General features: G+C 38.9%; 1 protein-coding gene across 5 annotated transcripts in view; it reads right to left on the reverse strand.

Moving 5' to 3' along the window:
• Positions 1 to 14,683: 14,683 nt before the first annotated feature.
• esrrga (estrogen-related receptor gamma a) overlaps positions 14,684 to 20,810 on the reverse strand; it is a 225,451-nt gene continuing 219,324 nt past the window's right edge. For 4 of the 5 annotated variants that reach the window (XM_028565124.1, XM_028565429.1, XM_028565268.1 and 1 more), the window contains one exon: positions 20,531 to 20,775. In XM_028565124.1, the coding sequence (XP_028420925.1) occupies positions 20,531 to 20,775 (245 nt within the window). Of the gene's footprint in view, positions 20,776 to 20,810 lie in introns of all 5 variants that reach the window. The other variant, XM_028565189.1, reaches the window with a different exon arrangement.

Raw genomic sequence — 20,810 nt, forward strand, 5'->3', positions numbered from 1 at the left:
CCCTGTCAGCATTTTAATGGCAGTCACCCGGGATGTACTGCTATGTGTGTTATTAATTGGGCCTTGGTAACAATTAGCCACAAATGACTAATTACAGTGCGTGCCTGTGATGAAGCCCTGTATATAAAAGTGACCAAACTATGTATGGTATAGCTGCTGTGAATGTCATATGATAATTTAGAAAATAATATTTTTTAAAGTAGCCTAGGCCTATACATGTGGGCATTTCCCTGTGTGCGTGTGAAAGTCTGAGTGTACTGTAAAATGAGTTATAAAATGTTATAATTAAGACTGAAATCATCAAATTCAATAACAGAAAAAAATATATAGGCTAATGTAGATAAACGGTTCTAGCTCTCCATTCTAATAAAAAGTAGCCTAACTCAGCTATAAAGTTGATGGGAATTGTTTCCTCTCTTTTATCGTTTGCGATTCAAATGCTACTTGCACTATTAGCTGTATATGAAAGTGAGGATATATAGCCTAATACTGATTGTGTGAACATGGCAACAAGAGAAAACTGTCACCATCAGATATTATACATCTTATTATATATTTGACCATGTCTTTTTTTCTCTATAGTTCTTTGTTTTACTTCAATAAAACAACCAAACAAATCTAAAATTTGAATAAATCTAACCTAAGCCAGATACATGCATTAACCTCTAGTTTCATAAAGCTGAACATCCACTAGCAAAATATAGCCTAAACAATCCTATCAACACACACAGCAGAAGCACTGGCTCAAGTATACAGTAGTTTAGACTTCCAATGTGTGCTTATTGCTTAAGCGCTCTGCATTTAAATTGTGTAAACATTTCCACCAAAAAATACCCTCTCTTATATTTTTCCCTGCCGACAAGTTGTTACGTTATCATACTAATCGCGTTTGAACAGCTGCAATTTGCTTTGGTTGAACAAAGGCATTCTAACTAGGTTTTAATTAAGTGTTCCTAATGACCTTAAGGAGATTAGAGGTTCGCCTTCTAATCAATACCAGGCAGAGAGAAGCAAAGGGAGGGGAGAGGAGGAGAGGGGAGGTGGCTAGGGGCTAGGATAGAGGTAGGAAGGAAAGGGGTAGAGAAGGAAAAAAAATGGAGAAAGTGAAAGACGGAAAGAAAGAAGAGGAAGTAGAAAGTGGAGGAAGAAAACAATGAACTTGATCTGAAATATTTTCAAGTAAGGTCATAACCTTTATCTACATGTACATTTGAAAAAAAAGAGTCATGATGAAAGATTTCTTCACAGGCCAACAAAATGATAATATGTTTTCAATGCTTAAATGAATCAAGAAAAACTGCCTAGTGACAGAGAGGGGCAGTCTGTGCATCTCTACACAAGCACACATTCACATACCGTGATCATTTACCCAGAAAAGAGTTTTTCCTTGTTTTACCTTCTTCTTTCCCTCTGAGAGGGTGAAAGTGACGTCAGATAGGCTGTGATCATCAAGAGCGTTGTTAGCCAAGAAGAGTTTCTCTTATACCCTCCTCATAACACATTTGCATAGATTTGCACACAGTGTGTCCACATAACAGAGAATCTAGTCATACATTGATTGTACTAATTTATTCAGCCAGACGCATTCAATTCCAGAGATTGAAGTGCTATCACACAAACGGGATTAAAACCGAATGACGATCGCACAATTAATATTGTCTCATTTTCTAAATTACTAATGTATGACTTATATTTGGCTAAATTGTGTTTGCTGGTCTAATAACATTAAGGGTAATATGGTAAATGTATCGTCTCTCTGAGTCTCCAGAGCAGCATGAATATGTATGGAGACATCCTTGGCCTCGCTGCTGATTAGGAAAAGTGGAATAAATTGATGGTTGGACTGTGTGTTTTTTAGCAAAATACAATATTAGGTTGTGCATATGGAGATGTTAAACACACACACACACACACACACACACACACACACACACATTTTAGGCATCATGCATTCAAGAGCCATTTTATCTCCTGAATAACAGGTGTATATTGGTGAGTACAAGTTTATCACTTGGCTGCGATTGATTTCAGATTTTTTTCAGTGTGTGTGCGCATGTCTGTGTGCACATATGTTGGCATATATTCATATATTTTAGGTTTAAGGAGCATTGTGGAGTTTTTATTTAAATAAACAAAACAAACAAAATGGGACACACTTTAAAAATGTTTCTTCATAGCGCTGCTAACTAAGTAAGTACGTAAAGTTTATATAGTTACAGTTTGTATAGCACTTATCATAGGCAGGAATGGGCAGTGGGGGTGTGGCCTTGACCAACTGCCACTTTGCTCGTTTGAAAGCCATGATAACTCTCTCTCATGGGTGGACCAAATTCTCTGGGCAGTAAAAGCAGAGAAAGTGGAGGTAACCTTGCTCCTTATGACCTCATAAGGAGCAAGATTCCAGATCGGCCCATCTGAGCTTTCATTTTCTCAAAGGCAGAGCAGGATACCCAGGGCTCGGTTTACACCTATCGCCATTTCTAGCCACTGGGGGACCATAGGCAGGCTGGAGGAACTCATATTAATGTTAAAAAAAACTCATAAAGTGAAATTTTCATGCCATGGGACCTTTAAAACAGAACAATAGTCATACAACTAGTTAGTGGGTTAGTGGTCAAAACCTCTGCAGTATATGAATAACAACAACATCAACATTCTTCACATTTGTTTTATGACTTTGGTGCACAAAACAATACTACCTCAGACAAGGTCGATTTTTTATAGATTCACATAGTGATTAAAGTCTCAGCAGATTCCTTCACATCAATAGACCAACGCCATGATGCATCATCACTATGGCTGCTAGATACTGGTATTCATATTTTTCCAGTATCTTTCCTCCAGTCATTTTTTTTCACAAAACATTATAAGAGGGGATGGAACTGGAATGGACATTTTTTACTGTCTTTGTACCCCATCTTTTAAATTTAATTTAGTGTGCATCAAATATGCATATACATCAAATCTCTGGTCTGACAGAAAATGTACTCTGCTGTGATGGTGTTAAAGTTTATTTAGGCTATCTCTTTCATTTTCCCCTGCCACTTGCGTCACCCTGGTGTCTATACTCTATTTTGGTCACTTCTGTCCTCCTCTCATACACCTCTCCCACACATACCACTCTCATTCTTTCCTTCATTCACTCTATTCCCTTCTCCTCTTTCCATGCCCTCAATCCCTCTTACCGTCCTCTGTCACTGCTCTTCTCTAAATGTCCTCTTCTTTCTTGTCCTTGTTTTATGCGGAATTTTCTATAAATAGATATATATTTTAATCTAAATGAAATGCACCAGAAACTAGATATAAAAACAATTTGGCTTTTCCAAGGCTTCTCAGATTTTATACCCTTAAGTCACAGTGTGTGTGTGTGTGTGTGTGTGTGTGTGTGTGTGCGCAAGCTTTTTGCCCCCTATTGGGGGCGAGGCCAGTGACACCCTCAGGGCTGTGCCGTCCAATCCCCTCCATGCTGCGTTTCTATAGGATTGAATTAACCTCCTGCCTCTCTTGACAATGCACATACACATAATCATCCAGTCTTTCACACACACATTTTGTCTATGCCAATCACCTTTCCCCTGTCAAGGCTATATTATTAGCTTGGGGCACTACTACTGCAACTATTATCACTTAGATTCACCCATGGGAATCAACCTACTAAATGCACAGAATCTTTTTTAAATTTATTTTCTTAAAACAGTATATATTGCCCATCACTGGCTGCATAGGCACAACAATACTGTCAGTGTAATACGGAATTATACATTAAAAGTTTAGCTGGCAGTAAAACTTACTGCTGAATTGATTTCTGACCATGAGAGGGCAGAATGTAGAGAAAAAGAGACTGCAAAACACACTTCTGAAAATAAACTTACAGCTAAGGCGCTGTCTTGCCGTTAACACTTTGCCATCAGCAATTCTGCATTCACTTATAAGTTGAATCTTGGGTTGTTACTAATTTGAGCTGGAAAAATGTATTAAAATGTCCCATAAAGTCTTATTTTCCTCAAATGTCAGTTTCTGTGTGGCTTCTCAGACAGTCATCACTAAACAAATATCACTTTAATAAGAATTTATGATTTGGATACATTTTTTTTATTTTAAACACTTTATTTGTACATTTCCTGTTATAACATGAAACAATCATATTCTCTATCTTACAAATAATCATAGAAAAACAATCCCAACAAGAGAAAGACAAAGACAGACCAAACCTAAAATCAACCTGACAGTCACAGACAACAGACGGACAGGAGATAAAAAACAAACAAACAAACAAACAAAACAAAAAACAAGTGCAACTAACATTCCAGTTCCAGTTCCAGTTCCAGACCAGGTAAATTGTTCACATAAGTTATCAGAGGGTCCCAGGTTTTGTAGAATCTGTTGATGGAACCGTTAAGGGTACATCTGATTTTTTCCAGCTTAACATTCTGCATAATGTCCCTAATCCAGTGGTGGTGTGATGGAGGAGTAGCAGCCTTCCATTTAAATAAAATCAAGCGTCTAGCTAATAAGGAGGAAATGTTGAGGAAAAGGCAATTACCCTCTGTAGATGAACAGGGGGAGCAGATACCGTTGTATCAGAAAACCAACCAAAAACAGAAACCAAGGGAGAAGGTGAGATGTTATAAGCATAAGCATTAGAGATGACTTCAAAAAAGGATGACCAGAAAGGAACAAGTTTCGGAAAAGACCAGAACATATGATAGGAAGTAGCTGGCGTCTATTTACATCTATCGCATAATGGGTCTACGTTCGGAAATATTCTTGCTAATTTGGCTTTTGAGAAGTGCAACCTGCGTAACACTTTAAACTGTATTAAAGAATGTCTGGAACATATGGAAGAAGAGTGGACTCTAGTAAGAGCCATATCCCATTCCTCATCAGACAGCTGTGCCCCCAAGTCATTTTCCCACTGTTCTCAAATATGTGAAATAGAGAGGTTGCAGCTATCCATGATATGGGAATAAATAAATTATATTCTTCTCTTATTCAGCATATTGACCCATAATAGGGAATCCAAACAAGAAGGAGAGTGGGAGTGTAGGAAAATTAGCAAACTCTTTACGAGTAAAATCCCTAATTTGCAAGTATCGCAAAGAATTATTATTGGTCAGACCGAATTTTCTGGATAGTTGTTCAAAGCTACCAAAAGTATCATTAACATACAGGTCCTCAGTACTATGAATGCCCTTGTCATACCAAATTTTGAAGCCATTGTCCATTAGGGATGGTTGAAAAAGATGATTATGTATTATTGGTGAGTGAATAGAAATACTCTGAATACCTTTTGAACTGATTTACGATGCGTAGTGATTGAGTTACAATTATATTATCCTTAATATTATTAACTAGTGATAGTAGAGGTGCGCAGAGTAAATCAGGGAGGGAGTGTGGGCTGCTTGTAACCTTTTCAATCTGGAGCCATGCAGGGATCCTATCATTCCAATCTTTTAACCACAGAGAGATGGCATTAAAATTTGCAGCCCAATAATACGTGCGCAAATTTGGAAGTGAAAGCCCACCTACATCTTTTGGTCTTTCCATAAATTCTTTTCTTATGCGAGCTGATTTATTGTTCCATATAAAGGAGGAAATCATTTGATTAAATGCCTTGAAAAAAGACTGTGGTATATAGAAACTTTGGTACAATATTCAACTTTACAGAATTTGTTCTCCCGATAAGAGATAGTGGCAAAATAGACCACCTTTTAATATCTTGTTTGCACTGTTCCAACAGAGGAGTAATGTTACTTTTAAATAGACTGTAATAGGATTTGGTGACTTTTACACTTTTACACCCATATCTAAAGGACTCGGCGGACAACTTAAATGACAGATTGGGATATTCACTGGCATTACGACTAATGGGGAAGAATTCACTCTTATTAAAATTTTGTTTATACCCAGATATGTTACCAAATTCCTATAAGATTTTAAGGATTTCAGGGGTAGTTGTGATGGGGTTGGTGACATATAGTAACAAGTCGTCTGAATAAAGCGAGACAGTGTGAGTTAGGCCACCACGTGACATACCTTGTATATTATTGCATGTAAGAGCTATGGCAAGTGGCTCTATTTTCAAAACGATACATTTTGACATTTTTAAATACATACAACATACCAATACATTACAGTAACATGGTTAAAATTGGGAATGACACATTTTCTGTGTTCTTCCCTAACCTCTGACAAATCCACTGGCACTGAAACAATTTGAACATTTAATGCCCTTTACTGTACATGGCAACTGAACGATGGTATGGTTAAGGTGTGGTTGGGGTGAGGCAACTAAAAGAATTGGTTAAAAAGTAACTTAAAGTGCTCATATTATGCTTTTTTTTCCCCTTTCTTTTATTGTGTTATATATCTTTTTGTGCATGTTGTAGGTTTAAAAAGTGAAAAAGCCCAAAGTCCACCCCAAAGGGACTTACCATCTTCCAGAGAAAACATTGTTCACAAACTGTTCCAAACTGCTCTATTGTAGTCCAGACTTTAATTCCGTGACAAACGTGCGTCACTTTGTTACACATGTTATAATGCTCGCCTAGCTGCTAGCGTGTCACGCTCTAATACGCTGCAACTGACTAGCTAGCAGTCCTTACCTAGGTACTGCGCATGTGTGACTCCTAACAAAGATGGAACAGAAGTGAGATGCCTCACTCTGTAGCTAAAACAGAGAACTCAACACACAGGATGAAAAGAAGAGCTGCAGCAATGTGTAGTACAACAAAAATATAGTGTTTTTTGAAAATGAAACCACATAAACCTATACTGGTACAACCTCTAAATACAATTATGAACCTGAAAATGAGCATAATATGAGCACTTTAATTCCGGTTTTTCACTGCCCTCTCAGGTTGAAAGTTTGATGCTCAGAAATGTGCTCGGTTGCACTAGTTTATTTTTTTGTTTGTTAATTTATTTATTTTAACCATGAGGTAATCCAGTGTGTGATTGTGTGATTTTTCCATGTACAATGTGAATGTGTTACAATACTATTGTGTTCCAATATGTTATACCTATCTATTCTGTTACTATACACCTGTTTAAAGAGATATTTGCTGATGTGGATCCAGCTGCTCTGTGTCATGGAACTGTGTTTAGATGAACGGTGTTTGGTGAAACACATCACACATCCTCCCGCAGACCTCTGCTGCTAAACATTGTTTATCTTAACAGACTGCCCACACAAACAATGACACAAAACTGGTTTCAATTGGCAAAGTATCCCTTTAAATAATAATGTGTTCTGTATTCAATTTTTCAAAATAACTAAAAACTAATATTTATAAAATGGTTGTGCATGAGTTGGTGAAACGGTTTGTGCTTTTAATACTGACACATGTGTTATTACTGTACATATCAGAAAAGTGGCCGCTGCATATCAAACCTTCCAGCTATATATTGGCCACTAGTGGGTGATTTTAAGTGCCACTAATTCACTGGCCAGTGACACATCAGACTATTTATTAAAGTACACTAACTTAATGAATGGCCCATAGAATGGAGAGTTAAAACATTTACTGTCCTAAGAGAGAGATAGAGAGCAATAGACACAGAAAGAGGATTGGAAGGGGGAGAGAGAGAGAGGGAAAGAGAGAGGAGAGAGTGAGAATAAATGGCCCATCGTATAGAGTTAAGACATTAAAAGTGCAAATAGACAGCTGACCCTCTTATAGCTTGCACATGCCGCTTGGACACGTGCAGCCACCTTAGCCACTTTACACCCCGCGAGATAGAGGGATGGGGGACAGAATGGGGAAAGAGGGAGGAAAGGATGGAGAATTGGATGACACAAGAGGATGGGATGTTGGAGAAATGGAAAGAGGCGAGACATTGGAGTGAGGCAAACACAGGTGATTTATGGTTCGAGTGAATATGATTTTTAAAAAGTGAATGACAAAAAAAGAATGAAGGAAATATCAAAGAATTAAGAGACAAAGTGTACAAAGATAAAAAGAGATAATGAGTGAAGGGAGGGAGAGAACATTGAACAAATAAATCATTGAAGGTTTGCACAAACGAGGGGCCATAAATTACAAGCAGAGTGGTCTGTTAACTTGTAAGCTAAGTAGAGTAGTAGGCCATATGAGATTTGATGGAGAGAGGGTGATTGGAGAGCACAGGACAAGGAACGAAGAAAGTGATGTAAAGAAGAGACAAAGAAAAACAAGGAGAGTTACTTAGGAGAGAGGAAAGTTACTCTTCATTGCCTTTTGCCACTGGTCTCATGTAATTTCTCAATACCTCTGTCACACTTTCTAATTTCTTCTTATTTTTGGATATTATTTGCTGCCTTAATAGAAACAAAACAGAGGATGGAAAAAGACCAGAGGGTGATTCATTACGAAAGTCATGAGAAGGATTTGGACTCACAACAATTAGCCTATGTTATGTTACCATGTTTAATCTATAAATGATTCATGAGTCATTTCTGTAATGTTTATAACTTACTCTCCAATATATATACTATATATTTATTGTGTATTTTTCTCCATCTGTGCCCATATTTTTGCAGTAGTTCATTCGTCACTGTTACTCTCCTTTTCTGTTTCAGTGTGTGTATGTGTGTGTGTGTGTGTGTGTGTGTGTCAGGGGAGCTAGATACTGTGAAAGGCCATTACCACCGTGAGTCCATGTCACAAGGCCTGTGAAACCCAAGGGAACCCTACCACTGATACAAGAGTATACGGGATAACATAACACACACACACACACACACACACACACACACACACACACACACACACAGGCATTTAGAAATTTAGACACATAGTAGTGCATATGGCCACATGTGGACCACAAGATTGTAAAATTATAAATCACACATGCCAAAATGAACACACAACCACCAACTCCCCCCCCCACACACACATACGCATAGAAATAATTATACATAGATTTATATACACATGCAGGGGGGTTTAAATAGCCCCAAAACAGGCCTTTGAAACACCATCAGTGTGAAGCTGCCACACATTAGCACTTTACAGGTCACAGCGCCTAAAACAGATACGGTCATCCTTGGAGACAGACCATTTTTGGCACCGTATTAGAAGGAGAAAATCTCATCCAGAGTTTCTCTCAAACCCAATAAGAACCACTCTGAAATGAAATCATACTCTAGTATGAGGTTGCACAAAAGAAAATTCGGAATAAAACTGCAAGATCTTCCCCTTAGGACTTGAAAGGAGCTCCACTGCCTTTATTTTATTTTTTTTAAACAATGCTGCCAGCATTGCATTGTATAGCCCACTGCTAACAGGCTACACACCAGTCTCATGGTAGTTCGAGAAATTGTCAGAAATATTGAATCTATTGATTCGTGCACACAGACACGTTTTTATTCGTGACACTCAGCACATTTTTTTAAAACTAATGTATGTCAATTGGAAGCATGTTGTCTACCCTGGCCATAATCATTGCTCTATTTTTCTTCATAGCTTAGATATTGTCGATCATTTAGCAACAGATTAGATGCGACAAAGATTCCTCTTCGTCAGCTGTGCCAAAACAGAAGTAACCAACGACAACCTCAGCCTGTCAGTCAGACAATAGGGCATAGTGAAGACAGTGGTGCCTGCCTGTTAACCCGTATCGGCTTTCACCTCGCCGTTATATACGCTGCAACCGCTTCACCGGCATTGCCGTGACACTGCCGATGTACGTTGTTTCGCTCCGTCGGCACCACAGGTGTGTGTGTGTGTGTGTGTTTGTGTGTGTGTGTGTGTCGGCAGTCGGAGCTCCGCTCTGTCAAGATGCAAAGACGTCAGATATGCTCGCGCATATGCGCTCTCGGGTACCGAAATTTGGCACCATTTGATTTTAAAGTGAATGCGTCCTCAGTAGTAGCCTACCGACTTTATTTGTTCGGTACCCAACCCTAGTAATGAGTGGCACATAACGTGAAGTAACATGGCATTTTATTTTGTTTAAGTTTTAACTTGAGTCCAGTAAGTAGCCTACATTTCTCTTCCATTGCCCTACAAAAGAATCCACTTGTCCCAGACAAGCGGACAAGCCTTAATGTCGAGCCCTGTCACATATTTAAAGATTGTAAAAATTGATTATTTTCCAATTCATGGGACGTTTTCTATTTTTTTAATTTTTGTATGTGTTGTCTGCAGAGAAGGGAGACTGGCGTTGGTCACGGTTTGGAATGAAAGGAAAACTGGACAGAGTAACACGGATATCATTCATATACTTTTTTATTTATTTATTTTTTTAACGACGTATAAGGCGGCAGGCTGTTTTGCTTAGGCGGCCGCCTAAGCTGCAAAGTGCTGCGGGAAACCCTGGAGCATGTTGAACGATGTTGTAACCTTAACGCTACCCACCAAGCATTAGCATTAACGTAGCACATTGTAGTAATGTTAAACTGAATTGATCGATATTGAAATATCATATCAATAACTTAGGTCTTTGCTGTATTACTGTGTTGCAAAGTGGCATGTAATCAATGACAAAATTATGCTGTGTGGCAGAAAAAAAGCTGTATTACGATTACTGAGTATAATTGAATTATGACATTGTATGATTTTACGTGAACGTACCATCTGGTGTATCCCGTGTTTTGACGCAAGTTAAAATTACAGATTTCTCTAGGTTTGAACATTGTTGGAAACATTTGGGATAGTGTGAGGAGACAACTCAACAAAATATATAACATTTTAATGCAGAAACATTACATATTGTACCTTTAAGTTGTGAAAATATTGGTAACGTTCAACACTTGATATCTGCGAGGCAGCTACGACCATCCAGACTAATGGTGCCATTAGGTGGTATGGGAAGCTATAACTGTGTGTCATTGGCATAACAGTTAAACTTTATGCATGTAAATGGAGAATGAAATGGGGCTGAAATATTAACCCTATGGGACCCCCAAAATAATGTCTGCTATGGATGAATTGCCTATGGTGACTGAAAATGCCTTATCAGAAGGATGAGTTTTAAACCACTGAAAAACCCAGCTCACCACAATTATCAACAGTGACAGACCGGGGTTACATCCTCTTTTGAGTGCAAAAAGCTGCGTCACTCATCTGTCAGTTGCTGTGTATAGTAGAATAGACTTGTGCTGAGTGTTATTTTCTTGTAATACAAAAAAAATCCCACCCATTTGAATACTGAATTGAGACATTGAAAAATAAGACAAAAACTGAGAAATATAGTAGGAGGGGACTATGAGAGAAAAGAGGAGAGGAGCAAGATAAAGGGATGAAAGATGCTCAGAGAGAGACAGAGATAGAAGGAGAGATGTAGATGAAGCCAGAAGGTGGAGGAGGAGAAGAGAGGAGTTAAGTTGGCCATTAGCGATGCGGCATGTGGAGCCCACTCTTACATGCGTTCCACAAGGTTAACGATAAGAGCCCCTCAGCAGCTGAAATGCTCAAGTAGCTTTTATCGTATCATAATAATGAATCAAAGATAAAATAAAATAAATGAACTCCAAAAGGCGAGCAAGTAAAATAAAACGTATGTGCAGAGAGCCGGGTGACCAAGCAGCAACCCAAATAGAAAAGAGAGAGACAAACTGTAGGAAGACAGAAGAAAAAAAAAAGAAAGAAAAATCTTGCTCTCTTTCCACTAATATCTTCTTATGTCATCTGGTTGAAAAATATTTGCCTGCGAGTCAGGGCTCCCCCTGTTAGAAAAAGGCTTCTTCACGGCTCTCTGCTACATTAAATATCTGGCCTCTGCATCCCATTTACTGCTGCTGGCTATTGGGGGGACACAGAGAGAGAAATGGGGAAGTATGTTAGTTTGACAGAGCAAAAAAAATGGAGTAAAAATAAAAAGAAGAAAAAAAATCAAAGAAAGAGGGATGTATGAGAGAAAAAGAAACAGAAGATAAAAATAGAGAAGAGGCTAATTATTTACGTAAAACACAACAGTTAAAGAATCAAAAGAGAGAAAGAGAGTGATAACGTCTGAAAAGCCTCTGTTGTTTTGCTTATGCTGTAAAATCCCTTCTTTTTAATGTTGTACACAGTATGTCTTACATCAGTGTTTGTGTGTGTGTGTGTGTGTGTGTGTGTGTGTGTGCGTGCGTGCGTGCGTGCGTGCGTGCGTGCGTGCGTGCGTGCGTGTGTGTGTGTGTGTGTGTGTGTGTGTGTGTGTGTGTGTGTGTGTGTGTGTGTATATGTGTTTAGTGCCCTTGGCAAGAGCAGGAGATCTGGCCATTCAGAATGGACAGTAGTTAGCCACCCACCGGAGCAAGCTGTTACTTCCTTTCCATTCCTCCCGGTGTTCCCCTCCCTCTCACTCTTTCCATTCATTCTTTGCGGTTCTCTTTCATTTTACTTTACATGAAAAGATGGTAGTCAAAAGAACAAAAAATGGCGTGACAGTAGCCTAGAGTTCACCTTTAAATCCATGTTTACTGCTCTTGACTGCTGGATAAATGATCATTTAGCAAATAAATGAGAAACATCTCCCCTCTCCCTTGACAACTGCAGCTCGAATAAAGTTGAACTTGAACACTGTTTCAAAAATGACACAAAAATTGTATATGGTGCATTTTTTGGCCACAGTGGTAAGGTCACTCTGGTTAGAGCACAGTGTTTGATTTCTCTCCTGTTTGTATGGACAGTCACAATTGCTATCAATCATACTTGATGTTTTTGTCCTCGGAGTGAATTATTATGTTGCGGATCCACATGGCCGTGCGACACATCTGTCGCGCTGCGCTCCACTTTATTCCTGGGAAGGCAAATGCTGCGCGTCCAAAAAGCTGGCCGATGCCCATCTTTATGCAAATTAAGCCGTTGAACGCGACTATCCAATAGAAGTAGACGGAAATCTTTCTAACTGACCTTTGTCATCTGATGTGATAGGATGTTGAATTCCTACTGACCCAATTGTTTTGTTACTTAGTGACGACTCTAAATTACACCTGCTTGGGAGACAAAAGAAAGTTTGGCTAGCCGGCTCAACCGTGACCAAGAAAATGATAGCTCAATGCTGGCTCCCCCCCCACTCGCCTTGTATAAAACAGTGGTTGGTGTATTTTCTAGACGTAGTTATGCTTGAGCTCTCTACAGCAAGGATTAACAAAGCCAAATCATCGACTATAGATGGATGGAAAGGTGCAGCAGCCCAAGTATCAATCCTAATGACCTCAGCATCACAGGAAGTAGAGGAGGATGACTAGGCAAGATGTGATTTCTGTTTTTTTTATTTGTTTGTTTTTCCCTTCTTTTCCTTGAGACTGTGGAGGGTGGGGGGTGGGAGAGGGTGGTTGTTCTGGTTCAAGTGTGATTGTCTGTTCTATTGTTCTTTAAAATGAAAAAAAAAATTGATCATAAAAACAAAACTGATCTTTGTCGATCTGAAATGAAGACATATTCAGCAACTTCATTGGCCTATTTCTCTCTCTTAAAATGTTTTCAGAAACACATTTCGGTGAACTATTTTCGTAAAATACGAGATCATATTCTCAACGAGCCGCCATGATGGTTGTTTTGAAATTCGGGAGTAGCCAGACCCACGTTACACGTTCGTCCAAATTCGCTGCCGGTCAAGGGCGTGGTAACCTGACTCCGCCAGATGGATTGCTTCGCATTTGCTCGGCATATCCATCTGGGAACTTTCCGTTGGAGAACTTTTGGGAAGGGGCGGAAATACTGGTTAGCTGATTGGATGAACCATCTATCACCTATGTTGGTGATAGACGGGCCAAATCAACCAATCAGATCCACGAAGTGTATGAAAATACAACCACAAGCCCGCCCCTGCTGCTGCAGGCAAAGCATAGCTCGTTAGCTCAGCATGCAAACATTTCGGTAAAGGAGATTTGCCGTTTGTGTAACGAGAATTTAGGAATAAAAGGCACCATTTCAGGTTCCCAGACCATATTCCAAAAGAAGGATCCAAGAGAAAAAAAGCATTAGCGAGCGGCTACCGCTGTCTGAAAATACTGGTTAGCTGATTGGATAAACCATCTGTCTATCACCACCTAACCCACCTCAAAACCAACACTGATTGGCCCGGTCGTTTGGCTAACAGCTCCAAATTTTCTCTGCCTCAAGATGCCAGACTGATCTGCGAGTGGAAAACTGGAGCTCGCGAGATCAGGACGGTCTCACGAGGCTAAGGGCGTGGAGCATCAACCGTGGATGTATGACGTCGCGACACCAGGCTTCAGTCGTGTCGTAAAAATGGATCTGTGCGGTTACTCTGACCACTCTGGTTGGTGGGGGTGTGTTGCTTTCCAGTAGGTACCGGTGAGATGTGAAAAATGATCCAAGAAGTCCAGTTTGAATAACATATACACAGTAAGAGTTCGAAGGCTTAACAGACAGCGATCATCAGGTAAAGAGTAGAAGAAATATGACATTAGAGTTACAAAGTAATCTAGGCATGCTCACAAGTATTTGATTGGCCAACGCGACGCCATTGCTGGATGATTCTGTAAAAGTAGAGCTTCAATTTTCTTTGCCGGAGCCCTCTGCGTTGGCAACCCTGCTCCACTGCCGGCCTGTCCTCATTTAAATTAATGGGGTGGTGTTTTTTCATGATTGTTGTCTGTCTGTATGAGGTGTAAACATAATCTTGCCAAGTACAGCACTGCTGGAAACTAGCATGCATACTCTGTGAACTATCTCATAAATTATGTGCTTATTGTTTGGTACCTCTAAAGAAAATGTGTGTATAAATCAGAGACAAAAGACAGGTGTCAAAACTGGAAGCCTGGTTTTAATTGATATTGCTCTACTGTAATAATCCTGAAAGGCATAGTCTGGAGTAACACATGTAATGTTTCAACCCATAGTAGATTAAGTTACAGAATCATAGGTCTCTCTTTTTGCATTGAACAATATATACAATGTGAAATAAATACATTTACACAAATGGACATTATTGTTGGAGCACACTTGTATGATACACGTCACAAAAATATACAGGTTATTGTTTTTTTTGTTTTTTTTCTTTCTTTTATTTACTGATGTGAAGCACATCTAAAATCTACGGACATGTTTTTAATAACACTAGAGGGTCTTCTCTCGTACACAACTCTTCTCCACCATGCCAGGGTTTTTTAATCTTTAAATATCCTTTGTATCCAAACGTGTCATTGTTCTCTCTCTCCCTTAAATATTTTCTTCACATTTGCAAAATCACACTGCAGGGTTAGCTGCAGCACAAGTGGCAGTTACATTTGGGGATTAAATACAACTAAATGACTAAACACTGTGGAGCTGTAGATAGACACAGTTTGGCCTTAGCAGATTTCAGGGGTAGCCATGGTGGATGGACAATCCTGCTTTGTCCCTAAATAACTCATCCTTCTGTTCCAGCTAAACTATTGTTACAGCTAATGGATCTAAGTTCCAGATGAGGGCGAAAACATGGTGCCCAAAGTGCAACCAGGTCAAACTCTTTCTATCAATGGCTCTGCGAAAACCCAGACAGTCCTTTATCCAACGCTCCTCATAGAAAATACCAGTTTGGTTTGTTGTCATTTACATGGTTTCAACAATAACTGATAGCTACAACAGCACTTATATGTATAACACAAAACACAAAAAAGTGCAACTCTTGTCTCGTCATTGCACAGTCATCAAAAATATTGCTTTTTAACAAAACAAAAAATGTTGTATGAAAACACTTTAATATTGTACATCTAAATAATATCTTGGCTATTAGCAGCGAGTTATACCAAAACCTTTTGAAAGAATCACACAATCTCCCTCCTGATATTAGCTGGTAGATGTATTCTTTTTTACGAGCAAAACAAAGTGGCATACAGTGAACCATTTCCTGTCATGACCATCATTTTCAAATAATTTCCTCGATTAATGAATTGATATGTAAGTTAATTTAGAAACATCTAAAACTACATATCAGTATTTGTTAATGTATAAACTGAACTTGATTCATTTCAAAACATGTAACATTTATTTAGCTTTTAACCAATTCCAGCTCAGCATGAATCACCTCAGGGAGATGTGTGACATCTTTCATCGTGTTGAACTGTTTAGGATCGGTTTGACAACTGACAACTAAATAAAAATAGGAACAGAAGAGAAACAAAGATAAGAAAAGAGCACCTTTCTTCCATAACATTTGTACATTAATGTACAGTGGTCGAAAAGAAATACCATCTTTCTGACAACGAGAAGGTTTTTTAAGTTACAATCAAAACAGGAAATTCAACTCTGTCATTAGGGATTTTGCCTACAAATATATGTTATGCACCTGTGAAATAATTTGTATGTATATTTCCTCTCTAAAATCATTATATGTTCATGTTTAAGACCTTTGATGAGTCCTATAATCTTTGAATTGATGCCATTTGTAGCGCAGAATCTATACATGTGTATAAAGAGGTACAATGAGTATAGTAACATGTTCATTAAAGGAGACTTTGAGTTTAAATCTTGACTTTGTGGTTCTTAATTCTGGGGCCAAAGCAGAAACGTGTCCCACAATGTAATGAGTGCATGGTGAAGAGAAACAGCAAGTGCAAACTAAACGTGTCAAGCTTTTTCTTTAACATTTCCCATCAACCCACAAAAGAACGTTTGTCCTGACTTTCATACGTCCGATCACTTTTTCCTCTTGGTTGTAAAACAAGATAGAATGAGCTAAAAACAGGACACAACAATTTTCTCTTTTTGACAGCTGAAACAGTAAAGATGATTGAGCCGAGCTGCATGGAAGGCAGTTATGTACAGCGAGTTTATCAAAAAAGAGTCACCTACAGTTCTGAATTACTCAAATGTCCTTTTCATTTCATCGTTATTTAAACCTAAAGATATACAGTATATTGTTTATTCTACAGGAAAGTTACACAAATGATCCCTTTTTAAATACTTGTATGGTGTTTCTTCATTTAGATACTAAATATTTCATTATTTATGTATAGTTTGGTAAAGATGAATACTGTAATTTGATCTTGGTGTTTTAGTTATGTTTCTAGAAGAAGAGCCTTATATCCGGTTCGGTTCATTGAGAGAGAATCCGGTGCCCAGACCCCCAGCGGACTGATCCGACAGACAGACAACATGGCCTCTACTCTACTCTGTGTTGTCTAAAGAAGAAGCACACGGCACAAGAACGGGAATCACCACAAGAAAAACTACACAGCAACGCCTTAGAGGACTCAACAGAGGAGGAAAGGGTCAAACAGAAAGACTTTAAAAACTTAAAAGAAACAGATATAACTAAATAAACAGGGTTTTTTCTTGATAGAAAAAACAGAGAACATGAAACACACATCGAGGCTGAACTACATTTTTTTTCTTTTTTTTTCCTCTCGATTTTGTTTCCAATAAAATGTCTTATGTTAGAATTATAATCTGTATAATTTACAATATACAATGTTTAAGAAGGCTGAGAAAATACCCCTTACTAATTATACTGATGTTTGATACAGAGCGTGTGATGTTAGAGATCAACTACACTTAAACTGCAGCACTCCTCAGCTGTGACAAGTTGCCATTTTATATTAGATTACACCGTCATCTACATAACACATTTTGGCATTCTTATTCGGCTAGAAATGACACAATGATATAAAAAAATCCTTTGTCTGTCTTTACCTGTTAAAGCTGTGATCAGTCAGCCATACAATCTCACTACAACGTTGAAATCACTGTTTCTTCACTTGACTGTAAAATGTCAGACAGCTTCTTGTAAGCTCAGCTTTCCATTTATTGCCGTTTTATACTCCACTTAAATCAAATAAACAAGCAACTTTTGACATTGACTTTAAAAAAAAAAATGCCTGGAAATCACTATAAAAATGACCACTTTAAGTCTTTGTGGTTACAGGTTTCATTAATTATGGTAATTAAATTCACATTTTTTCAAAAATAAACTTTGATGATCCACTTGAAAAACCGATTACGTTGTAGACTGAGTACAACACAAACTAGTAGACAAGATAAGAAACAAAATCAGCAAAAACCACCTGTAATGGATTCCACCATACAAATCAAAACTCTGAAGACTAGCTATTATTCACTTCATCATTTTAGACTGTATTTGGTAGGACTGTTGGTTTTCACCATTACAACACATAAACATGTCCTTTACAATTTTAAAAAGTGTGGTAACAACATGAAGTGGAATAGTGAGCTAACATGAAACTGTCGCTGTGTGTTTTTTATTTAAACTTTCGGATGATGTTTTGATTTTGCTAGCACCGTTCCCCTCAGCACAGATCCAGATTTAGGTTATTCTGATGGTCCCCACACTCGACCACATGGCTGAAGAAACATACCTTAAGGACAAAAACTGTGTATGACTGAACAGCTGATTTTAAACAAAGGACTTGGTCTAGTTTTAATCAGATTAAAAGTGACAGCAAAAAGAGCCTGGTCACAAGAATGGTGCAAACATCAGAACTATGATATCATTGCAAACTGGAGTTTTCATCTTTTAGCTGCTTCTGTGACTTCTTCGGCCCTCATGACAACCATTCTTCACACAGCTTGTGTGTGACAGCAGCATTAACATCTTATCCTCACATTTCTGGTCCATATTTGTTCCTGTTTAACTTTCGCTTATCTAATAGCTTATGGCAAGTTACACAGAGAGAAAGAGAAGCTACAAACTCTCCTCAAATCCCCATCCTCTTTCCCAAAATTAAGACTGGCACGTTATGTTAATATTGCAGACTTAGTCCATATGCACAAACCCCTCCTTTAAAATCCACTATTGCTCAGAGTTTTCTAAGATAAACGCTGATTTGTTAATACATTACTTGTTATATTTATATATATATGATAATTGCTGATAGTGGTCAAGCTGATAGAAAAAAGCAAAGACATATTGATTGATTCAATTTTAAGAAGACAATATTAATAACAAAAACAAAGCCGTGTTATATGTCATATACAGGATGACAGTTATTTACAACCCTAATACTGGTATCATTGCTAAGATTATTTCCAAGATAGAAATAAAGAAAAAAAATAAGGAGTTTGAAAGCAACAATAATTGTTCTTCACTCAGTTTTGTTAGCACACCTTTCCTTCTGGTTTATATTGCGTTGAGTGACTGAAGCGCCCCCATCACTCCCTGAATGAATCACAAAAATATCTCTGCTGACGCAAGAGATGAGCTAGAAGTTGTGAATGCGACGGAGCAAGGAGGGTGGTACTGAAGTGACACTTTGCAGTTTTTTGGAGTTTGGGTAATGAGCACGGGCTGGACTATTCTTAATGGCACGCTGACGGACTGAAATCTCTACTGACTTGTGTGTGTGAGAGCTAGAAACCTGGGCCACTGAGCGGCTGAAAAGGTTTCAAACAGACGTCCAAACGCAAGAGGAGTGTTTGACAGAATAAATACAGAGTGGACTGAGCCTACATCTACCAGTTGGACAAGCAGGAATTCATCCTTGACAGTATAGGTCAAGTCTTATTTCGTTTAAGTAATATTTTGACTTATAAACTCTGTCAGTCAATCACACCTCAAGTGGTTTGAATATTTGGAAACATTCATTTCAGCCACGTCAAGTGTTCAAACACTAATTCTATGGTTATACTGACAGGTTTGGGAGGCCAGGGTCACTGGTCCTCGACAAATACAACAAATAAAAAGCAAAGTTTCAGCTGAAGTAGGGGAGTCATGGGAAACCAGGAACTGAATTTAGGGAGAACCAGAAAGTGTTTACAGCAATAGTTTCCAGTCCTGGTCCTGGCCCTGCTGGTTTTCATAATAACCAAAAAGATTTTTAAATAACTGGTGGAACAGAAAACCAGCAGCACTCTTGAGGGCCAGCATTGGAAGCCACCGGTAGATCAATCCAGAAACACTTTGGGGTTATGTCAGTTTACTGGCATCCTCTGAATGGATGAGCTCCATTCTTTGGCAGGGCAAATCTCCTCTTCTTTTCTTTCTGTCCATCTGATCCATCAAAATTTCATTGTACATGTAATTTGACAACAAACGTCATTAATACTTCTTTAGTGTTCTTTTTTTTTTCCTCCACTCGTTTTCTTCTTGAACACTTAAAAAACTCTGTCGGGGGAAATAGGGAGGGAAAAGGAGACACGAGTGTCTTACAGTCTCTCAGAACTAAAATGAAGAGTTTTCAGTTTCTTTTAAATGTGTCCTCATTTAAGCGTTTTGTCTTTAATAACATCTTAATTGTTATTAAATGCATAAGAGTTTTGCCATCTTCAATGTTCGGAGCCACTGTGGTAACTGTTGAGTGATTGTTAATAGTTTTTAAAGGAAATATCTTCTTCCCTTGGTAATATGCGGGTCATGCCAGTCTGTCAGCATCTTCCCCAAAAACAACAGGTCATGTGAGCGCCCTTTTGTCATAGACGGTGGAGGGTTAGGGGTTCAGGTAAGAGGTTTACTGTAGGTTTATTCATAGGGGTGTGTGTCAGCAGACGTACTTCAGGGACATATTTCTGTGTGTGTGTGTGTGTGTGTGTGTGTGTGTGTGTGTGTGTGTGAGTGCATGTGTGTCTGTGAGAGTGTGTGCGCGTAAAAGAGCAAGAGGTCATTCAAAGTGAGATTCAGACTGGCATCTAGCTGTCCGTCCATCTTTTCTCCGTCCTCAGACCTTGGCTTCCAGCAGCTCCAGGAAGAGTTTGTGCATGGGGACTTTTCCGTCCTGCTTGATGCTGTAGAAGTGTTGCACAGCCTTGGTGGAGGTCTGGCGGAGCAGGGGGAGGGTCATGAGCAGCTTGCCTGCCCGGCGGGGATCCTCCTGGTGCTGGGCAGCCTCATAGTCCTGCAGGGCCTCGTGGAGCACATCCTGGAGCTTCTGCACTGCGTCCACGTCTTCAATGTGCATGGAGTCTGGAGAAAGAAGGAAGAGAGATTCACGACTAAAA

This window comes from Perca flavescens, chromosome 1 (assembly GCF_004354835.1).
Source record: "Perca flavescens isolate YP-PL-M2 chromosome 1, PFLA_1.0, whole genome shotgun sequence".
Lineage (NCBI taxonomy): Eukaryota > Metazoa > Chordata > Actinopteri > Perciformes > Percidae > Perca > Perca flavescens.